General features: G+C 44.1%; 2 protein-coding genes across 3 annotated transcripts; one reads left to right on the top strand and one right to left on the bottom strand.

The window, feature by feature from the left end:
* Window positions 1-58: 58 nt before the first annotated feature.
* Window positions 59-6,028, bottom strand: LOC125299657 (heat shock protein HSP 90-alpha 1-like). Its single transcript, XM_048251024.1, is given in 12 exon segments — window positions 59-475; window positions 1,197-1,530; window positions 1,652-1,666; window positions 1,668-1,921; window positions 2,110-2,257; window positions 2,734-2,924; window positions 3,070-3,235; window positions 3,336-3,635; window positions 3,857-3,990; window positions 4,092-4,458; window positions 4,645-4,791; window positions 5,856-6,028. Coding segments are annotated over 11 exon segments (2,169 nt in total). The 5' UTR covers window positions 5,856-6,028; the 3' UTR covers window positions 59-362.
* A 3,907-nt stretch (window positions 6,029-9,935) lies between these two features.
* Window positions 9,936-17,405, top strand: LOC125299658 (WD repeat-containing protein 20-like). Of its 2 annotated transcripts, none has more exons than XM_048251025.1 (4): window positions 9,936-10,242; window positions 13,001-13,183; window positions 14,679-16,082; window positions 17,008-17,405. In XM_048251025.1, the coding sequence occupies exons 1-4, from the start codon at window positions 9,979-9,981 to the stop codon at window positions 17,059-17,061; spliced, it is 1,905 nt and encodes a 634-aa protein (XP_048106982.1). In that variant the 5' UTR covers window positions 9,936-9,978; the 3' UTR covers window positions 17,062-17,405. The 2 variants fall into 2 exon arrangements, with proteins under 2 accessions (XP_048106982.1, XP_048106983.1); XM_048251026.1 differs by having other exon boundaries at window positions 14,679-16,079.
* Window positions 17,406-21,005: the final 3,600 nt, after the last annotated feature.

Consider the following 21,005-nt stretch of genomic DNA (forward strand, 5'->3'; position numbering starts at 1 on the left):
AATGTTCTGGTTAAATCAATGTGATCAGTGCACTTTCATGAAAACCAGTAGGCTAATATACAATGCAGAGCATATACTTTATTATAAATCTCAGTTTCTTTGATAAAAAACATGAATTACGAAACATGATATGTAAAAAAAAACATGAAAATAAAAGAAAAACAAATCATGTTAAGTGGACCTCAGATTATATGGTAGGCCTATGCCTTAATGATGAATAGCTACCTAAATTCTATTTGGACAAAAAATACGTAATGACAGTCCTGTGAAATATACGTACATTGTGCTTGCCAAAGCAAACCTTAAAAAAATAAATAAAAAATAATTCACAATTGAAAAAAAAAAAGCCATTCACAATTGTCTTAGTCAACTTCCTCCATTCTGGAGGTGTCCTCGTCATCACCCTCCAGAACAGGCATGTCTTCCTCGCTTGCCTGAGGCAAGTCATCACCAATGGCTTCGTCATCATCAATACCTGGACAACAAAGACAGAGATACATAAATGTAGTGATGCAAAATGACAAATGACCAGTTCAGTCAGGAAACTCTGAGTGACGCAGTTCATTTAGTTTCTTTGAGAACCATTCAGCACTAGCTCAACATTTGTTTCAGACTCACGCATGTCCTGCGCCATGATAGCAATCTCTTGCTCCTTCAGAACTCACCATAGACTACCCACTGACTGCCACTTCAAACCAGTTAAATCAGATGCAAGAAAGACTCACTCAGGCAGCTCATTTGTTTCCAGTGGAGCATTATCTGTGTTTTAACGGCATATTCTGCTCCTTTCATGTTCACTCTAACAATGAAAATATTGTTTGCCCAATAATAACAATTTTAAAACATGCATAAATCCTTTTACATTGTAACATGGTGCAGGAGCATAGCACAAGACCCTGGGCCCCTGCATAGGCAGTTCTGGTGGGCCCCCACCCCCCATGTTCCTCAACCCAGGTAAAGTGAAATATATTCCAGACTTTTCAAGGGCCCTCTCTCCCCTTGGACCCCTATAATCAGTAGTTTTACCCCCAGTCCGACGCCCCTGACGTGGTGATTCACTAGGTGCAACAACCAACCGGGTTAATTACATTAACAATAGTGGCAGGTTCAAACACACCTGGCTCCACTGGAAACAAATGAGCTACCTGAAGAGCCTTTTGTGCATAAGGCCTATAGGAGACATGAGAGACACTCACCAAGACCAAGCTTGATCATCCTGTAGATGCGGTTTGCATGTGTCTGAGGGTCCTCCAGTGTGAAACCGGAGGAGAGCAGGGCTGTTTCGAACAGCAGGATCACCAGGTCCTTTACTGCTTTGTCGTTCTTGTCGGCCTCGGCCTTCACCCGGAGGGTCTCGACGATGGGATGCATGGGGTTGATCTCCAGGTGCTTCTTAGCTGTCATGTAGCCCATGGTGGCGTTGTCTCTCAGGGCCTGAGACTTCATGATCCTCTCCATGTTGGCTGTCCAGCCGTACGTGCTGGTCACAATGCAGCAGGGGGAGGACACCAGACGGTTGGACACAGAAACCTGAATGAATGAGAAAGGTTAGCTGTGCTATGTAATATGTTACTGTGTGGTCATAAGCTAATATGTATAGAAATTCAAGCAGCAGACTATCTAGTTCAGATATGCTTTTCATATTATGTACCTTCTCGATTTTTTTTATCCAGGATGTCTTTCATGATCTTGCACAGGTTCTCAAATTTGGTCTTCAGCTCGTCCTGTTTCTTCTTCTCCTCATCGTCCTCGGGCAGCTCCAGGCCCTCCTTGGTCACAGACACCAGGTTCTTGCCATCATACTCCTTCAGCTGCTGGACGCAGTATTCATCAATGGGCTCAATCATGTAGATGACCTCCAGGCCAGCTTTACGCAGGCGCTCCACAAAGGCCGAGTTGGCCACCTGTTCCTTGGTCTCACCTAGAATATGCACACAAGTATATGGAATAAATTAAGTTTTAAGATTGTGTCAACCTCCTGTTTGAATGAAATAGGAGGATAGGATATCTACAATGGTATTGGGATTTAATAGACGTAAAAGCTAGGACACATAATATTATATTTTGGTATACTTTATAGTATAATGGCATTTAAACAAGGATTATCACCAGTAATGTAGTAAATGTGCTTCTGGTTTTCCTTCATGCGTGAGACGTAGTCCTTGAGGGACACCATCTCATCAGCAGAGTTCGAGGTGAAGTAGCGCAGCATGTCTGACAGCTTCTTCCTGTTCTGTGAGTCCTCGTGGATACCCAGCTGTAGAAGAGAAAAAGGGCAAGAAGACATGAATAGATGATCCAGGAGTGGTTCTGTTGCCCATCTGGCAGAGCAAAGCACTAAGCTGTGAAAAACACTGTCACTGAAAGAAAATAACACATTGGATTTACTTGTAAGATTGGTTGCACATTTCACATGTAGCATTCATGTAGTCATGTTTCTCTCTAAAAACAGTGTTATTACATTGAACACATTTTGCTACAGCAGTGGATTTTTGTCTTGTTTTACTTGTTAGACTTGTAACATGACTAAACCACAAAACATGAGTAATTTGTGTAATTCCATGTTTTGTGGTTTAGTGATTTGGACAACCCCTCTTTTTATTGACATAATTTATTCATAATGGAAGAAATCGTATGCCTGCATATCTTTTAAGTCACTGTGTATAAAGGTGTCTGCTAAATGATTTCTTTGAAATGTAACAAACATTATACATATCTTTGCTAATTACCCACCTTGATGTTCTTGGAGAACTGCTCGTAGAACTTCTTGTAGTTTTCCTTGTCCTCAGAGATTTCGGTGAAGAGGTCCAGGCACTTCTTGACCAGGTTCTTGCGGATGACCTTCAGGATCTTGCTCTGCTGAAGCATCTCCCTGGAGATGTTCAGGGGAAGATCCTCAGAGTCCACCACACCTTTGATGAAGTCTGTCAGTAGAAAATAAAATAATAGAATTAGAATAGAATACAGTAATGTTTAATTGATTGATTATCAGAGGAAGGGGTCATTCAGGCCATAAGATTATGAGTAACAACATTGAAACAAGGGAGAAAGTGACAAACAGGAACTCACTCAGATACTCTGGAATCAGCTCGTCACAGTTATCCATGATGAAAACTCTGCGTACATAGAGCTTGATGTTGTTCTTCTTTTTCTTGTTCTCAAAGAGGTCAAAGGCAGCTCTTCTAGGTGCAAAGAGCAGGGCCCTGAACTCCAGCTGTCCTTCCACTGAGAAGTGCTGTGGACATACAAAAAATAATACAGTTAATACAACTAGTAAACAGATGCATAACGCATCACAACAACACTTATAGTCACAATTCCAGGAGTACTCTCACCTTGACAGCCAGGTGGTCCTCCCAGTCGTTGGTCAGACTTTTGTAGAACTCTCCGTACTCATCGACGCTGATGTCGTCTGGGTTACGAGTCCAGATGGGTTTGGTCTTGTTGAGCTCTTGGACATCGGTGTACTTCTCCTTCACCTTCTTCATCCTCTTGTTCTTGCTTTCCTTGGTGTCCTCGTCTTCATCAGCTCCGATGTCCTCAATCTGAGGCTTGTCTTTGTCCTCTGCTGCGTCCACCTCCTCAATCTTCTCGCCTTCCTCAAGGTCAACCTCTTTCTCTCTCGTTTTCTCAATCTGTATCACAAAACATATAATAACGTAATCATAAACATTTTGATTAATATAGAAAATACTCATATCTTAATCTTTTCAGTTGTTTTATCTTTACATTTTTATTGAAAATGCTTAGTAATGAAAAGCATTAATTCAAGGAAGTAGGCCCTTAAAAATATCACAGGTTACACAGTAACGGTTCCTCACAGGATACAGCAAAGCCTTATTGATCTAGAACTTACATAGAGAGTGATTGGGTAGCCAATGAACTGGGAGTGCTTCTTCACAATCTCCTTGACACGTTTCTCCTCAGTGTATTCTGTCTGGTCCTCTTTCAGGTGAAGAATGACTTTGGTGCCACGGCCAATGGACTCACCTGTAAGGACACACAGGGTTGAACTACACTGCCGAAATGACAGGACAAAAAGCGCAGGCATGTTGAACTGACTGAAAGAAATAGAAAATAATGTGACTCACCAGGATCTGTCTTCACTGTGAAAGAGCCACCAGCAGCAGATTCCCAAATGTACTGCTCGTCGTCGTTGTGTTTGGTGATGACCGTCACCCTCTCTGCCACCAGGTAAGCGGAGTAGAAACCCACACCAAACTGCCCGATCATGGAGATGTCGGCTCCAGCCTGCAGAGCCTCCATGAAGGCCTTGGTGCCAGACTTGGCGATGGTACCCAGGTTGTTGATGAGGTCGGCCTTGGTCATGCCGATGCCAGTGTCGATGAGGGTGAGGGTCTTTGCATGCTGATCAGGGATGACGTCAATTTTCAGATCCTTGCATGATTCAAGTTTGCTGGGGTCTGTCAAGCTTTCGTATCTGATCTTGTCCAAGGCCTGCAAAACAGAGAAGGCCACAGAAAACCGCATTTAAAACAGCTCCCTTAAAGTAATAAAATGTAACAATAGTAATTGTCAGTTGTTTTGTTTTGTTTGGCACAAACAAATTTATATAATTTAAGTTGAAAAGTAAAATGATGCACATTAGAGTGCATTAGAATGCATTATTGTGTGTGTACTCACATCTGAGGAGTTGGAGATTAACTCCCTGAGGAAGATTTCTTTGTTGGAGTAGAAAGTGTTGATGATCAGGGACATCAGCTGGGCAATCTCTGCCTGGAAGGCAAAGGTTTCCACCTCCTCTGCCATGATGTTCTGGGCCTCTGGCATCTGTGTAAACACACACATTAGCGACAGGTGTTAGCAAATGCATGCTGACCTGCCTACCTCAGTTGAAAACCTCATAATCACTTCAATGTCTCATTACTAGCTACCCTTACCCTTCTGCACGCGAGTTGGGGGTGGTATTGCCAAATTGGAAATTAACCCAGTGAGTAAATACCATTCTTGCAGCATAACATGCATTAACCGTAGTAACAAGGGCATTGCTGACTAAGAATGTCTCAGTCGAGTGGACCAAATGGTTGACTTGACAGAGAAAGACGCCTGCAGCTGGAGACAGCTGACACCATTTCTCCAGCCTTGCTGTGAGACCAGCTGCCATGTCACTCACATGCCAATCAAGCCACACTCTTTGAAGATGGAGGCAGGGAAATCATGTGGCTGCTACACATGGCTCCCATTCAGGCATTTCATACATCTTTACGTTTAAGTTTTCGGCATGATTTAACATATTCAGTCAAATGTTGAGGATTAAACTGCAGATTTAATGTTTGTTTTATTTATGAAAACCTCAGACTTCTCCTGTATGCATGCAGTTGGCCATATGTGACAATGACCTCCATTAATTGTAGATCTGTACTTTATAATGGTTTGAAAATATAAATAATCTCTAACAAAATGTAATAGCTTGTGTAGTTTATCAACTGTTGATTTGAGTCAAACAGCCCCCTGCCCCGCAGCACGCTGTATCTGTGACTTTGAGTTCCAGTGTCAGCCATGTGCTCCAAGCAGAAGTTGAAGCATTTTATAAAGTTGCTTAATCCTACTTCTCTTTGGTGCAAAAACACAATATAAATCAAATACATTGAGCTTTCCAGTAGACTAGATTAGATTATTAATTACGATTAGTAATACTACTACTATTACTACTACGACTATTTATTACAGTTAATTGTGTTGCAATCCCAAAACAGATTCTATTAAAATCACAATCTTGTATTTATCATTTCAATGTTTTAACCGTGTTTGGTTAAAACATTTATTCAATAAAATATGTATAATAATATGGTTTATTTTACCACTGTAAGCCATAGAGAAAACATGAAGCTTACCTTTTCAGTTGGAATGAATCACTTGAGAAAAGCCTCCGACTCTAGGCTCTGCTGAGGATAGTCCTTAGTGTTCTGGTGGACAGTCGGTCACTCGTTCTGCAAAGACACCAACCGGCTCCTCTCTTTTTATACTTTGGGGCCTGCTGGTCTCAAAGGCGTCCATTCAGAAGGTTCCAGAAAGACTGTTCTCTACACTATGGGGGGAGTTTCTAGAGAGCTGGTGCGGTGGGGCCGCCGGGGTGTCCAATGCCACAGCCCGCATCTGTCCTTGTAGGGGTGTGAGATCACAGAGGGTGCCTGTCACTCAAGGAAGGAACCTTCCGGATAGCATGGCCACTTACGTCTATCAGCGTCACGGCTGGTTGTGAGCAGGACCAACTGCTTAACGGCACCTCACAGAGAGACACAGACCAGACCAGTAGGCCTCAAAGACAGATAAGTTTCTGTGTTAGGTATCAGCAATGTTTGACTGCCATTTTCTTTCAGGCCATGAAAGTCATGACAAATTCCATGTGTTTTTCATGGATAATTTTATTAAAATCACAAATCACAAACAACATGACAGTTAATTAATTGTAAAAGATTAGTTCAACATTACATTTCATGATGACCCCTTGTTTCTTGAGCATTCGTCACAAATTGGGTGCTCAAGTGCTTGTCTCAACAATAGGCCTATGGAATACCGCCAGGGGTCAGAGGATGCAGCCCTGATTAATGAGGTGTGAGTACCCTTGCCAGACAAACCCTAGAATCTTCTACTGTCATCTAGAAGTTTAGGCTAGGCTACTGAGTCTGAACAATCGGAGGAATTAGTTTGGTCATTGCCTAGGATGCTACCAGTTGACTTATGCATACCCTCCCTCCCTCCCACAGCCTGGATTGTGGGCGTACTTAATATTAATACTTAAATACTTGACCAATGGCTGTAACCCTATTACTTCAACCTATTCTTGCACTGATATAGTTTTTTATATTACTTTGTCTACATTATTCTCTTATATGTCCCTATTTTATGCTAGTCTCTAGACTTTATTCTTGCACTGTTGGACTTATTTGCACCATAACCATGACACTCACTCTCATAGAGTACCATGCATACAGAATCACAGGCTCAGTCCCTGCCCTGTCACTGCAAGCGTCTCATGCTTAATCATGCTTAAGCACACTATGTGGATATTTGATTTAGTTTTATTTAGTATATTTAGTCTTTTTTTAACTTGTCTTTATTGTTCAGTGGTGTTTTTTTTTATATTTAGGCTATACTTATATGACTTTTTCTGCTGTAAGTGCATGTTGTGTGTGATGTCTGTATGCTACTGAGACCTTGAATTCCCCCATGGGGATCAATAAAGTAGCCTATCTATCTATCTATCTATACTTATTTGTCACAGATCAGATCTACAATATAGGGCTATCTCCCATAGGAGTGTATGGATGGGCGATGGAAATAGATCTATTGACAATAGGTATATTTCCATCGCCCATCCATTTCCATCAACCACCAAGGCCATCTCCACAGAAGATGGGAACCCTATCAATTTACAAACATCCTAAACTGCAACCGCCGTAAAGTAGGCCTAAAGGATGCAACCATATGGATACAACCATAGACATAATATACATAGACGCCGCATTGGCTGCTGGAAACAAGAAATGCGGCCGCCATCTTAGACCGGTCATACTCCTCGTTGCGTTGCAGCAGAAGACACAAGATGACAGCACTGTGCAGCATGTTCCTTCTCAAATCGGCGGATTTACTTTTCACAAGTAAGATTTAACATAACCGTACTATTGGTTGTATTTTGTGAATAGAATATTACCAGAGCTGAGAAGGAGCAATCTTTGATATTACTGTATGAAAATCGTAGCCATCTAGCTAGGCTATGTTTACTTTCGGTGTTCACCGGCTATGAACTGAGACTTGATAAGTCATATTCCATAACACTGACTTAGATTACAACTGACACAAGAAGGCTATTGTAGAAATAAATCATTACTAGATTTGGCGAATTTTACACAAGTGGCACAGACTAGCCTATTGGGCAATCGCTAGCTGCTACTTGTAGCCTAAGTGTGTTGGTGGTAGCCTCACTATTTCCTGAATAAAATAACTTTTCAATAGCTCAACTTCTTTATTTATCAAGTAGCTTAGCCAGACAAGCTACACTTTTCTTGTCATGTGAAATAAGCACAATTTAAAGTAGCTTCCTATGTAGTGAACTAGCCTACTGCTGTGTTTGTGTTAGGCTACTAACACATTTGCCTGGGTGGTAGTTTTGTGTAGTGTTTTATTCATGGCAGAGTAACTGATAGTTTAGCTCACTAAAATTTCGAAGTAGCTTGCCCAACACTGTATTATTCACATGTCATTTACCCTAACAAGAATAAGATGCCTCTCAAATTCCTTTTAATTCATTTATTTATTATTTTGTATCTCTCCAGAACAACTGCCTTGTTCAAGAAGACTGTGAATGAACTGAACGGTCTCCTCACACCCCTGGAACTGAGGAAGGTGCAGCTCTTCATTGCAGTACTGCAGGGCATCTGCTACACTGTGACTGAATGTTTGATTTATGAGCTCCACCTTCATCACCTGCATTCGCCACTCTGTGTCCCATTTTCCCATCGTCTGGTTGACTCAGTCCTCTTTTATGGAGTTTACCCAGTTCACTATGCCATCTTATTTGCCCACCTGCTGTCTGAAGCACTTTTGTTCTCAGCCAAAGTGTACCCAAGCAATTTTAGCAAGGTGGGAACATACAAAATGACATGCACCAGTTGTCGAAATCATAGAACCAACTGCATGACGGTAACTCTGTCTCACTGAGCCTGTGAAGACACTCCCTGATTCTTTACTGATTGCAATGAACGGGTTGATCTTAGCAGTTTCTAAAATGTTTCTTAATTCTTTTTTATTTAATCTCTTCATTGGGGCTGGAACCTTTCTGTGAACTGTAAATAACAGATGCTGTTGATGAACCCATTGACACTGTACAAGTGACAAGTCACCTTTTTGTCTTGAATTGATGAACTGTTACACTTACTATGCCAAACCAATGTCTGTTTTTTAAGGATCAGAAACAAACCTACAAACTTGCACTTTACAATATTTATGGAACTTGTCTAACAAATGCTGTTGATATTGAACCCAGTTACTCCATTTCCTTTATGCCACACCAATGTCTGTTCATCACTTTATTTTTGATGGCACTGAACTGAAAATGTTAATGGATTTTTTTCTGTAAATTTAACTCATTAAAACTTGTATCAAACCAGTTTTTGTCTATGCTGTCAAACGTGGATTAGTTATGTTCCCAGTTTTGTATATTGGATGTCCACTTTATAATATATCATATATCAGAATATTCTATTACTGTTAAGCCCACTATGAATATTAAAATACACACAACCATGTTTCCTGTATCATACAGCTTTTCTACGGGGAGGTTTACAACTTATTCTGAGTCAATTTACCCAAGTTTGTCACTAAACCACATAGGCCTACTTGGAATACCCCTCAGATGTCTGAATGGCACTGATCTCACTTAAATGTTTATGGAACCTGTCTGTGGACTGTGAATAATGCTGTTGATGGAACTTTTCGGTCAACTGTGAACTATATTTAACTCATTAAACTTGTATCAAACTAGTTTTGTCTATGCTGTCAAACATGGATTATGTTCCCAGTTTTGATATCGGACGTCAGGTCACTTTATATCATATATCAGAATATTCTATTACTGTTAAACCCACTATGAATATTAAAATACGCTAAATCATGTGTCCTGTATCATAGCTACATGTATGACCTTTGCAGCAAAAAAAAACCGCGTGAGAATCTGTTCGGTATTCAGTGAGATATGATTAATTAAGTGCGCTGACAGCTCATCTCACCGGCCAAACAGATTACACTGAGTGGAGTGGATGACCGGTCCAAGATGGCGGCTCCAAATCTCGTCAGCGCTAGTAAGGAGTAGCGGTCGATGCGGCGTCTATGTATATTATGTCTATGGATACAACCCCTTTCAAAGTTCCGGGCACTCCACATGTGATCTCTCGATCTTTCCGACCTGAGCATAATGCGCAAGCGCAGTTAGTAAGATCCGGGCTCCAGACAGGATGAATGCAAATTTCCAAGATGGCGGTGGAGGGAGGAGGGAAGGAGATGAACGAAATTAAAACTCAATTCACCACTCGGGAAGGCGTCTATAAACTCCTCACGCACTCCGAATACAGCCGTCCCAACAGAGTGCCTTTTAATTCACAGGGCTCCAACCCGGTCAAAGTCTCTTTCGTGAACGTCAACGACCAGTCCGGTAACGGCGACAGAATCTGTTTCAATGTGGGCCGGGAACTCTACTTTTATATTTACAAAGGCGTGAGAAAGGTAAACCTAATGACATCACACATAGCCGTATGCAATGTCATGGCACCTCTGTGTTCAAAGTTTGTTTGTCTTCTCTGTAAAAGTCTTGGGCAGATTTGCCATATGAACTGTGCGTTTCAAAGTGAAGCAATCATGCCTAGTTTATTGTGATTTCACCTTGCTAAAAGAACAGCGATAATGCTAACGTTAGCTGCCCTGTCCCAACTTCAGCAAGACAGTTTAATGAACACCGTTTGACAGTCTAGCATTATGTAATTTTGCTAACGGGTTGTCTCTTACCCACCTGTGGGTTGCACCTTAAGCACTCTGTCAATGTTATCTCCTCTCTCGCTTGCCCCTGGGTCTGTGGTTTTAACCTTGGCTGCTCGCGGTACCTCTGACTTCGCTTCACAATGTTTACCACAGGCTTTACGGTGTTTTGATTTATGTACTGGCTGTATATGTCCATGCAACGATCAGAATGAAAAGTCGAAGTGTTAAACCTCGTGTGAGAGGTTTTAGCTAGACATATACGCAGATTAGAATGTGCTGTCAGTGCTAAAGAAACGCAGCAGCGAAAGCATCAGTGAAAAGGGCGAGGGTAGTTGAGTTGATGCTGACTGTGCAAAAAATGACAATGTTTGTTACTTCCGTCCAAGGTCTACATGTCAACAAATTGATTCGTCAAAGAACAGGCTTAATTTTCCAGCGCTATATAATAAAGATTTATTAATTATACCCATCATGGAAATCTTTCAAATACATCACAACCAGCAGTAATTTATTTTCGGGCTAGTTATTAACTAAATGCAATGTAAGACTTGCTGTGTTGATCTATTCCGCTTCATGTCACAGTCCAGATAATTCGTCCACCTTGGCATCTGAAATGTTTGGTTGAAACTGCAGACTCGTCAGTAATTATGATAGGATTGTTTGCTGTCCTTTTCAATGTATAAATTGACCTGTGGTGGGTGGCCAAACTTTATATTCAAACATCTTTGTCAGTGTCCATGTCATCAACATGATGCACGGACAAACAGGCAGATATTGTGAAAACTGTTATCTAAGAGGTCTTGCTGTCACCTGTTGCATATGCGTGTGTTGTGTGTTATCAGTGGCTTGAGTGGTTATGCTATCAGATGAATTTGGTAGCCTATTGACACAGTGCAATGCTGTGACCCCATGATGCATCACTCTGCTTGGGACCATGGATATGGGATAAGCTTCCTTTGCAACATTTCACATCTCCTCATGATACCCTTCATGATGCTCTTCATGATAGCCTGAACACTGTCATTTAAACCTTGAGGGAGTGATTGGTAAATGTCCTGATAGATGATTTAGGAAGGTTGTCATGTAGCCCTGTTGTTTGGCAGGTTGTCTTTCACTTCACACCGAGTCACTCTGCACATATGAGAAAACCATCATTTTGCATTTAGAATTTCAAAGCTGAAGAATGTGATGCAATCTGATGGTAGAATCAAGCATAGTGCAATGTGTCAGTGCAGGTTTTCCAAGCAAGTTTCCAAGTAGGGTAAGTGATGCTGGATGACATTGTGTTTGTTTATGTTTATGTTTCTTGCAGAAGCTTTTGTCCAAAGCAACTTGCCTTGTATTTGAACCAAAGATCAAACAAAACTCACCAGAGAAGTAGCTCACCCCTGCCTTCAGTGCTCCCCGAGAAACACACAATGGCTTGTTATTGTTCGAGGGACAGACTGCCCCCACGTTGTTTGTTTCCAGATCATGGAGCCAGGGCTGTGTAAGAAGACTTTTTTTACAGTGTACTCAGAGAATGGAGTTAGAGGATCATGAGGAGATATTCACTGAATGTTACGAAAAATGTTGTGTGTCAGAAATCGCTTACCCTACCTTTAATGAACAGCCGTCATCATTACTATATATAATGCACATAGACCTGCTTGTGGGTATGTGTTACTTTTTCCTGTTTGCTCTAGAGATGCATAGTTCTTCTGCTATTGTTCCTTAGAGACCCCTAAAGTCTGAGACAACTGAAGAAGTTTCTCCACATATGTGGGTTGTGTGAGCCACCTGCTGGTAGGCAAGCATACTGCATGCTAACCCACATGCCCCTCCGAGGCCCCTCTCCTGTGCTAATGATGCTTTTTCACATTGCATTATCGTCAGCTGTGAGCCAGCGAAACTGGAGCCCTGGTCAGAGCCAAAATGTTCGCCTAGCCTCTGCCTCTATGCCAGTTTCTGCAGCCCCCTGGGCAGTCTGTCATGATGACGGGCAACCGTGACACTCTGCTTTGCTCTGAGTCTGACTAAGGCGAATTGAGAATGGCTGTCTGTAAGCTAGCCGACGAGGGCTTTTGACCCGTCTCGTTTGCACTCCCATATGGTAAAGTCTTCCGATCAAGACACAGATGAATATTGAGTTTGTCACCTGTCACGACAAATTGTCTTCAATCCATATTGCGTACTGCATGCGTGTGCTCACGCTAAAGTGGCTTGCTTATGCCTAAATGGTTGGTTGGTTGGGTAGTTCAGAATGTTTGAAAATTGTCTTCGTGTTGTTTCCAAAGCGCACTGCATTTATTATTTATATGGCCCAACATGAACTCTTTGGCAGAGAAAGAGATGGAAATGACAAGGTTGCTTTATTTAGACCATTTCTCTTTTATCATCAATTATTTGTGTAAGAGTGTGTGTGTGTGCATGTGTTTTAATACATGCATGCATGATAAATAAAAGCTGCTTTACAGACAGTAAACATATACATATGTGTGTGTGTGTGTGTGTGTGTGTGTGTCAGGCTGCCGACCTGAGCAAGCCCATAGACAAGCGGATATATAAGGGAACGCAGCCCACGTGTCATGACTTCAACCCGCTGTCGGCAACGGCCGAGAGCGTCTCCCTGCTGGTGGGCTTCTCCGCCGGACAGGTGCAGCTCATCGACCCCATCAAGAAGGAGACCAGCAAGCTGTTCAACGAGGAGGTCTGTCTGCACACACACACACACACACACACACACACACACACACTCATGGGGCAGGACAGAGACACATTCTCACTCCCTGTTTCATACATGCACACCCTTCCCCTTCCCCCTTCCCCTTCCCACCCTTGTATAAAGCTTTGTTAAATCATTACTCTTTAGGGTGGGGTGAAAATCTGTTTAGTCTACTACTTGTGTTTTTCTTTTAGTTAATAATATTGAAGTATAGTTCATCAGCAATCAGCAGTATAGTGCAAGCAGTAGCAGGCAGTGCCCACAAGAACTCTGGTTCCAATCTGGCCTGATGTCATTTGTGAGGTCATTTTTGAGGTCATTTCTCAATCCCACTCCCCACTCCCTCTCTCTCAGTCTTGTCCCATCCACTCTCCAGCGTCCTCGTCCTATCAAAGGCCCAAAAATAAATAAATAGCCCATAAATAAATCTTTAAAACAGCACACTATCGTACAAGCTCTCCAGTGGGGGACACTAGCATGGCCTCACTTACCCTCGACAGGTGAGCTGGGCTCAGGTGTTGTCAGCAGACCATTATGGTGTAGTAGATTGGTCTTCTGCTATGTGTGAATAATGAATGAATCAAGTGCTCGTCTCGGGTTGCATGACTGAACCATTCAGCAGAACTTAGCCTCCCACAAAGCAGCTGTCGGAAACAAAAGTCATTCCTCCTGTGCACAGATGACAAGTTTGAGTCAGTTAAATCTTTAACTTGGTGTCGGTCTCTGCTGGGCAGACTGACTCTTAAAAGGTTTCAGTGGCGTGTGTCTGTCTCTGCTGGGAAGAGTGAATCTTAAAAGGTTTCAGCGGTGGGACTTATGTGTCTGTCTGTCTGTGCTGGATGGAGTGACTCTTAAAGCTGTCAGTGATGTGAGTGCTGCTTGTCAGTGTCTCTACTGGGCTGGAGGCAGCAGTGAGGAGGAATAACATTCTCGCTTGTCATCAGCTCACCGTGTCCTATCTGAGAGAAGACTGTTGTGGACCTGGTCACAGACCAGTACTGGTCACAGTAGCAGTCGTTCACTGATGATGGTGTGTGTGTGTTTGTGTGTGTGTGTGTGTGTGTGTGTGTGTGTGTGTGTCTCTCTCTCTCTCTCTCTCTCTCTCTCTCTCTCTCTCTCTCTCTCTCTCTCTCTCTCTCTCTCTCTCTCTCTCTCTCTCTCTCTCTCTCTCTCTCTCTCTCTCTCTCTCTCTCTCTCTCTCTCTCTCTTTTGTTTGACCTGCTCTCTGTGCCAGTACTGTCCTGTCCACTGAGTGGCTTTAGCAGAGATTCACTGAAGCTCATATGTGCTGCCTTCCTGCCCCATACATGTCACAGTAGCACAGTGTGTGTTTGTGTCTGTGTCTGTGTCTGTGTCTGTGTCTGTGTGTGTGTGTCTCTCCCTTCCGCAGAGGCTGATTGATGGGTTGTGTGTAATGTGCATGCATCTGTCTGCCTGCCTAACCCGTTTCCTCTCCCCCCTCCCCCTCCCCCTCCCCCAGAGGCTGATCGACAAGTCTCGGGTGACGTGCGTGCGGTGGGTGCCGGGCTCGGAGAGCCTCTTCCTGGTGTCGCACGCCAGCGGCAGCCTGTACCTGTACAACGTGGAGCACAGCTGCGTCTCGGCGCCGCCGCACTACCAGCTGCTGCGGCAGGGCGACGGCTTCGCCGTGCACACCTGCAAGAGCAAGCAGGCGCGCAACCCGCTGCGCCGCTGGACGGTGGGCCAGGGCACGCTCAACGAGTTCGCCTTCTCGCCGGACGGCCGGCACGTGGCGTGCGCCAGCCAGGACGGCTACCTGCGCGTGTTGGGCTTCGACAGCGGCGAGCTGCACGGCGCCATGAAGAGCTACTTCGGCGGCCTGCTGTGCGTGTGCTGGAGCCCCGACGGGCGGTACGTGGTGGCGGGCGGCGAGGACGACCTGGTGACGGTGTGGTCGTTCGGCGAGCGGCGGGTCATCGCGCGCGGCCACGGCCACAAGTCGTGGGTGAGCGTGGTGGCGTTCGACCCGTGCACCACCACCATCGTGGGCGTGGACGGCGACGCGCCGGCCGAGTTCAGCGGCAGCGACGATGACTTCCAGGAGACGCCCGCCCCTGCGGCGGCGGCGGCGGACTTCGGGCGCGAGCGCGCCAACAGCGCCCAGTCGCGCCTCTCCAAGTGCAACTCCACGGACGGCTGCGCCATGAGCGTCTCCTACCGCTTCGGCTCGGTGGGGCAGGACACCCAGCTGTGTCTCTGGGACCTCACCGAGGACATCCTGTTCCCCCACCTGCCCCTGTCCCGCACTCGGACTCACACCAACGTCATGAACGCCACCACCACCGCCACTAATGCCACCACCACTACTAACGCCACCCCGAACGCCAACAGCACGGCGGGCACCAACGGTGGCGGAGACAAGACGCCCGTGCTGTCCCACCCGCAGACGAACTGTCTGTCCGGCGGCTCGCTGCCGCGCTCCAACAGCCTGCCGCACTCCACGGCGCCGCCAGGGGGCAGCACCCCCAACAGCCACCCCAAGGCCAGCAGCATCATGGAGAGCGCGCTGATTGCCACGGGCGTGCACAAGTTCGCCACGCTCACGCTGGCGCACGACTCGCGCAAGGAGCGCCACCACGAGAAGGAGCACCGCAGGAACCACAGCGTGGGCTACGTCGGCAGCAAGAGCAACGACAAGCTCAACCAGCTGAGCGGCTCGCGCTCGGCCACGGGCTCGGCGGGGCCGGGCAGGACTCTGGGCACCACCCTGTGCCCGCACATGGAGGAGGTGCCTGTGCTGGAGCCGCTGGTGTGCAAGAAGATCGCCCACGAGAGGCTCACCGTGCTCATCTTCCTGGACGACTGTCTGGTCACCGCCTGCCAGGAGGGATTCATCTGCACGTGGGCAAGGCCCGGCAAGGTGGTAAGGAGCGCCCCACATAGGGTTGTCTAAAACCTGTGTGTGTGTGTGTTTTCATTTTGCTTTCCACAAATTCTGCGCAAACCAATGTTTAACATGACATGATGAAGTAGTCTAGACATAATTCTGTCACCTGCTGGAGCAATTCCTGTCCCAAACCCAGGCAGACATTTCATAATTATTGAATTCCTTTGAGGGGACTACACTACCCAGGCTGCTGCTGAAGCCACCTGGTGCCAGCCTAGGTCAAGCTCTGAGTGGTGATCGTATTTGACCTCACAGCCCCATATTCCGAGACCATACCAGCACAGTTATTCCCTCTGGGAATATGAAAACTACTTATTAGAAAGGATAAGTGGGTCATCCCATCAGATCATTAATAATCCATTTGTCAGAGGTCACCGACAATGATGCAAACAACAGGCTTGTGCAAAATTCCAGAAGTGAATTGAAACTGGCTCTTAAATTCCAATTAAATTCTTGAATTTCACTCGCATTTCAATTGAGGTAGCAAACAGGAAGCAGAATTGCAATTCGAATTTTGCACGACCCTGGTAAACAATACACTTTTTTTTTTTTTTATGTAGGATTTTTCAACATGTAAATGCAAAGTGATTTACATCAATAGTGTCTAGTTCAACTAGCACCATGAGCAACAAAAGGAATCACTAGCAGTAGTGACTGCAGATGGGAAATTAGCTAGTTACTAAATCTGGTGCACACCTTCTTTCCTCTGTTGGAGAATGCATTTTATAAATGGTCCTGGAAATGTACGCTAACGACTGATGACTCCTTCATTATGACTCGTTCATTATCTTTGAAAGGGAGCGGCAGCTGCAGTGCAGGAGAAGTTGGCTCTGTAGTGGCTCTATCACGAGTCCATTTGCTGACCGTTATTTTCCCCCTTCTCTTCTCTTTTCGCACACAGGGCCTTCTGTCGTCCCAGAACCCCGGCAGCTCTCCGAGCGGGACGGTGGTGTAGGCTGCAGGGGGCGCTGTGCTGCTTAGCTGAGCGGAGCTCCACAGTGCAGGGGGCGCGTCAGACGGACCTGGCCCAGCAGGGGCCCACGGATGCTGGGGTGAGAATCCTCCTCTGCTGGCCACTGCCCAGGACGAGAGTCGGAGTGAGAGCCAGGCGGCTGCATCAGGGCAGAGTGGGCAGAGCCAGTGCTGGAGAAGAGGGCACTGTTGGCAAGCATGCCGGGGCCCGTGTGGATGTGTGAAAGGGCCCCTGGAAGTCCTGCAATGTTCTGTGGATAAGAGGAAGAGGGGAATCTCACCCTTTTTTTTAAGTTCTGTTTTAAAAACCTCCCTCTCAGTTTGGCTGACCCCATTTATTGCCACTACCACTCCATTCTCATTTCTGTTTTTGTTTGTTTGTTTGTTTGTTTGTTCATTCATTCATTATGTCGTCATCATCGTCGTTGTCATCGTCTTCTTCTATAAGGGATACCTGAGGCTGGAAGACTGGGAGAAGAACAATGGACAAAGAGAATTCCTATTTAATTACCCATCCACACAGCATCCTCCAGCATTATTGCACTGTGTGTGTGTGTGTGTGTGTGTGTGTGTGTGAGAGTGTGTGTGTGAGAGTGTGTGTGAGAGAGTGTGTGTGTGAGAGAGTGTGTGTGAGGGTGTGTGTGTGTGTGTGAGAGAGTGTGTGTGTGTGTGTGAGTGAGTCTCACAAAGTTGCTCGGATGGAGCAGAAGTCCCTTAAAGAGTACTGTGCTGGCACTAGGGGACTATAGGAAGGCAGCTTCCTCTGTAAGATGGATCCTGCAATCATAGTTTTTTATTATTATTATAATAATAATTATTATTATTATTAAGATGAAAGGAGATCATGTTTGCACTTAATAGTTTGCAAGAGCAGAGAGGCTTTACAATCTTTGGAGTGTGAAAGGACTCCTTGACAAGGTTGTTTAAAGTATAAATAGATGTAAGAAATCTTTCTACCTATGGAACATTTATTTTAATATTGTGTCAGATAAAGAGATGGTCTGTATTATATATGTACATATTGTAAGTCAAGGATTTATGGGGTGAAATCATTATTATAATAGATAGGTCTTCAAAAATAGTGAAATTTCTAATGCAGAATGTATATGATTACACACATATAATAATATTAAAATAATCTTGAATACAATTCAACATACTGTACATGCTTCTTGTTTCCATTACCACAAATGATCCACATCAGTAAGAGTTAATCAAAAATGTCTGCAACATCTGCAGTTACATCAGTGGATGTTTGAGCCAACAGATCATCCACTGCAGGACCCCTGTTTGAGTGCGTCAAAAGAACTGAAGAACGGCCCCAGCCGTGGCACAACTGGCTGGGGCACCTGCACCGTACGCCGGCAACCCGGGTTCGATTCCCCGTGGTCCTTTCCAGATCCCACCCCGACTCTCTCTCCCACTCGTTTCCTGTCATTCTCTACTGTCCTGTAAATTAAAGGCATAAAAGGCCAAAAAATAAACTGAAAAAAAGAACTGAAGAACGAACACAATAAAATAAAAGGTGTTAAAACCCTACACTTTAATCTCCATGACCTCATCACACGTCTCTCCAAACTCAGAAGGGACATTTCTGTTTATCTGATCATTTCATGATGCTCTGATGTTTTTTCACCCTCCATCACCAAGGGTCATTGGCTTTCTCACTAGGATACAGTGCAACCGGAAGTTTTCAGATCCTTTCAGGTTTTCATCATTTTGTTATGTTTCAGGCTCATCTTAAAATAGATTCAATTATTTGGTTACACTTTACTTGACAGTATCGAAAAGAGTGACATGACACTGTCATGAATGTGTCATAAACAAGTCAGAGTTAGAGGTTAGGGCTAGGGTTTATGTGTTATGACAGTGTCATGTTACTCTTATGTCGATACTGTCAAGTAGTGTGTTACCAATGCTTACCAATAATTTTTTCCCTCATCAATCCACACACAATACTCTAACACTCCACAAAAAAGCAGGTATTTGGAGTGTTTTGTAAATTTATAATAAATCAAAGACTGAAATATTCCATTTACATAAGTATTCAGACCCTTTGTTATGACACTTGCCATTGAGCTCTGGTGCATCCTACTTCTATCAATGGTCCTTGAGATGCTTCTACAACTTGATTGGAGTCCACCTGTGCCTAAATAAATTCATTGGACATTATTAAGTGAGGCACACATCTCTTTATATAAGGTCTCACAGTTGATGGTGTATGTCAGAGTGAAAACCAAGCTATGAGATTGAGAGAATTGTCCATAGGACAAACACCAACGCATCACTGCACCAATCAGGCCATTTAAGAGTGGACAGAAAGCCATTTTTTGCCGGGAGTTTCCCAAAAAGCACCTGGAGTATTGTGTGTAGATTGATGAGGGGAAAACATGAATTAAATCCATTTTAAACATGAAACAGCAAAATGTGGAAAACTTGAAAGGGTCTGAAAACTTTCCGGTTGCACTGTATGTCCACTACACACCTTACTGGGGCACGAGATATTCCTCAGATTATAATCTGGATCTGCCTGCAGCATTTATGCCGCTTTTAATTTTAGGTCATGTGTGTATGGGATTAGAATCTTGGACCTTACCTTTAATTTCGTGACACTTGTCATCTCTTGGTAATTCTTTTCAACAGCTTCAGATGGTCCACAGTAGAGACACAGACACACACAGATACATACAGTTGTGCAGACTTTGTCAAATGTGTCCCATTCTTTTAAGAAGATTAGGCAAAACACACAACTATAAGGAATCACAGAATAGTGCAGTCATTAATAAAACAGCAATAAAGAAAATAATGAGATGATCCCCATACAAAGGTTTGCATACAATTACCGGTAGTTCTTAATACTGTGTATTGCCCCCTTTAGCCGGCTTGCAGTCTTTTGCAATAGTGAATGAGTACCTTTGTTTTCTCAGAGGGCAGAGATGGCTATTCTTCTTTACATAAAAACTCAAATTTGGTCACTCCAAATGACTTTGTTCCAGAAGTTCTGAGGCTTGCGTATGTGCTATTATGTGGCATTAGTGCAGTAATGACGATTTTTTTCTGACAACCCAACCGTGCAGACCATTTTGGTTAGAGTTGGAGTGTGGATCATGAAAAAGCCGCATCACTTTCTTGCAGTGAAGCCTGTATTTCAGCTGAAGTAGCTTGACTGTGTTTAAATCTTTGTCGGTTTGCCTGACCATGGCTTGGCATTAACCGAACCACTTATTTTCAACCTCTTTATCAGACTTTGAACACTACCAACTGACATTTTCAAATCTTTATTTCTTTTTATATCCTTTTCCTGATTTATACAGTTACTGTTATACAAGTACTTTTTCTTGCAAATCTTTTGATAGCTCTTTTGCTTCCCCCATTTCCCCTTAATAGCCAGCAACGTCAGTGCAGCTCTGGGTGAAATGTGCAGATATGCACTTTTGTGTATATCATCAGGCCAAATATTCAAGGGTATGTTATATTTTGAAAAGAACCATTTGCATGATTTGAGTCGTCATTATTTAAAAAGGGCTCACACAATTGTGTGATAATGAATGACTACACCTGACCACTATCCCTAAATAAAAGAAAGATTTTCTGCATGATCACTCATATTTTCACAAATTCTGCCAGGGTATGTACACTTAGGAGCATGGTGTGTGGAGGTGTGGCCCAGTGGCCTAATGGATAAGGCATCAGCCTCCGGCGCTGGGGATTGTGGGTTCAAGTCCTACCTGGGTTGCAAAGTGACTTGCAGAAACATCTTTAAGGTGATGCCAGAGAGTTTGTGGCTCATTGATTTGTCATCATTGATTTGGACCCAGAGAAAACAGGTGATACTCCCATAGGAAATCGGGGAATAAGATGGCAGGGCTTTTCCATGCCAGTTTCTGGGTTATGGAGACGGTAAATTTCAAAAACTGCCAGTCACTT

The sequence above is a fragment of the Alosa alosa genome, chromosome 8 (assembly GCF_017589495.1).
Source record: "Alosa alosa isolate M-15738 ecotype Scorff River chromosome 8, AALO_Geno_1.1, whole genome shotgun sequence".
NCBI lineage: Eukaryota > Metazoa > Chordata > Actinopteri > Clupeiformes > Clupeidae > Alosa > Alosa alosa.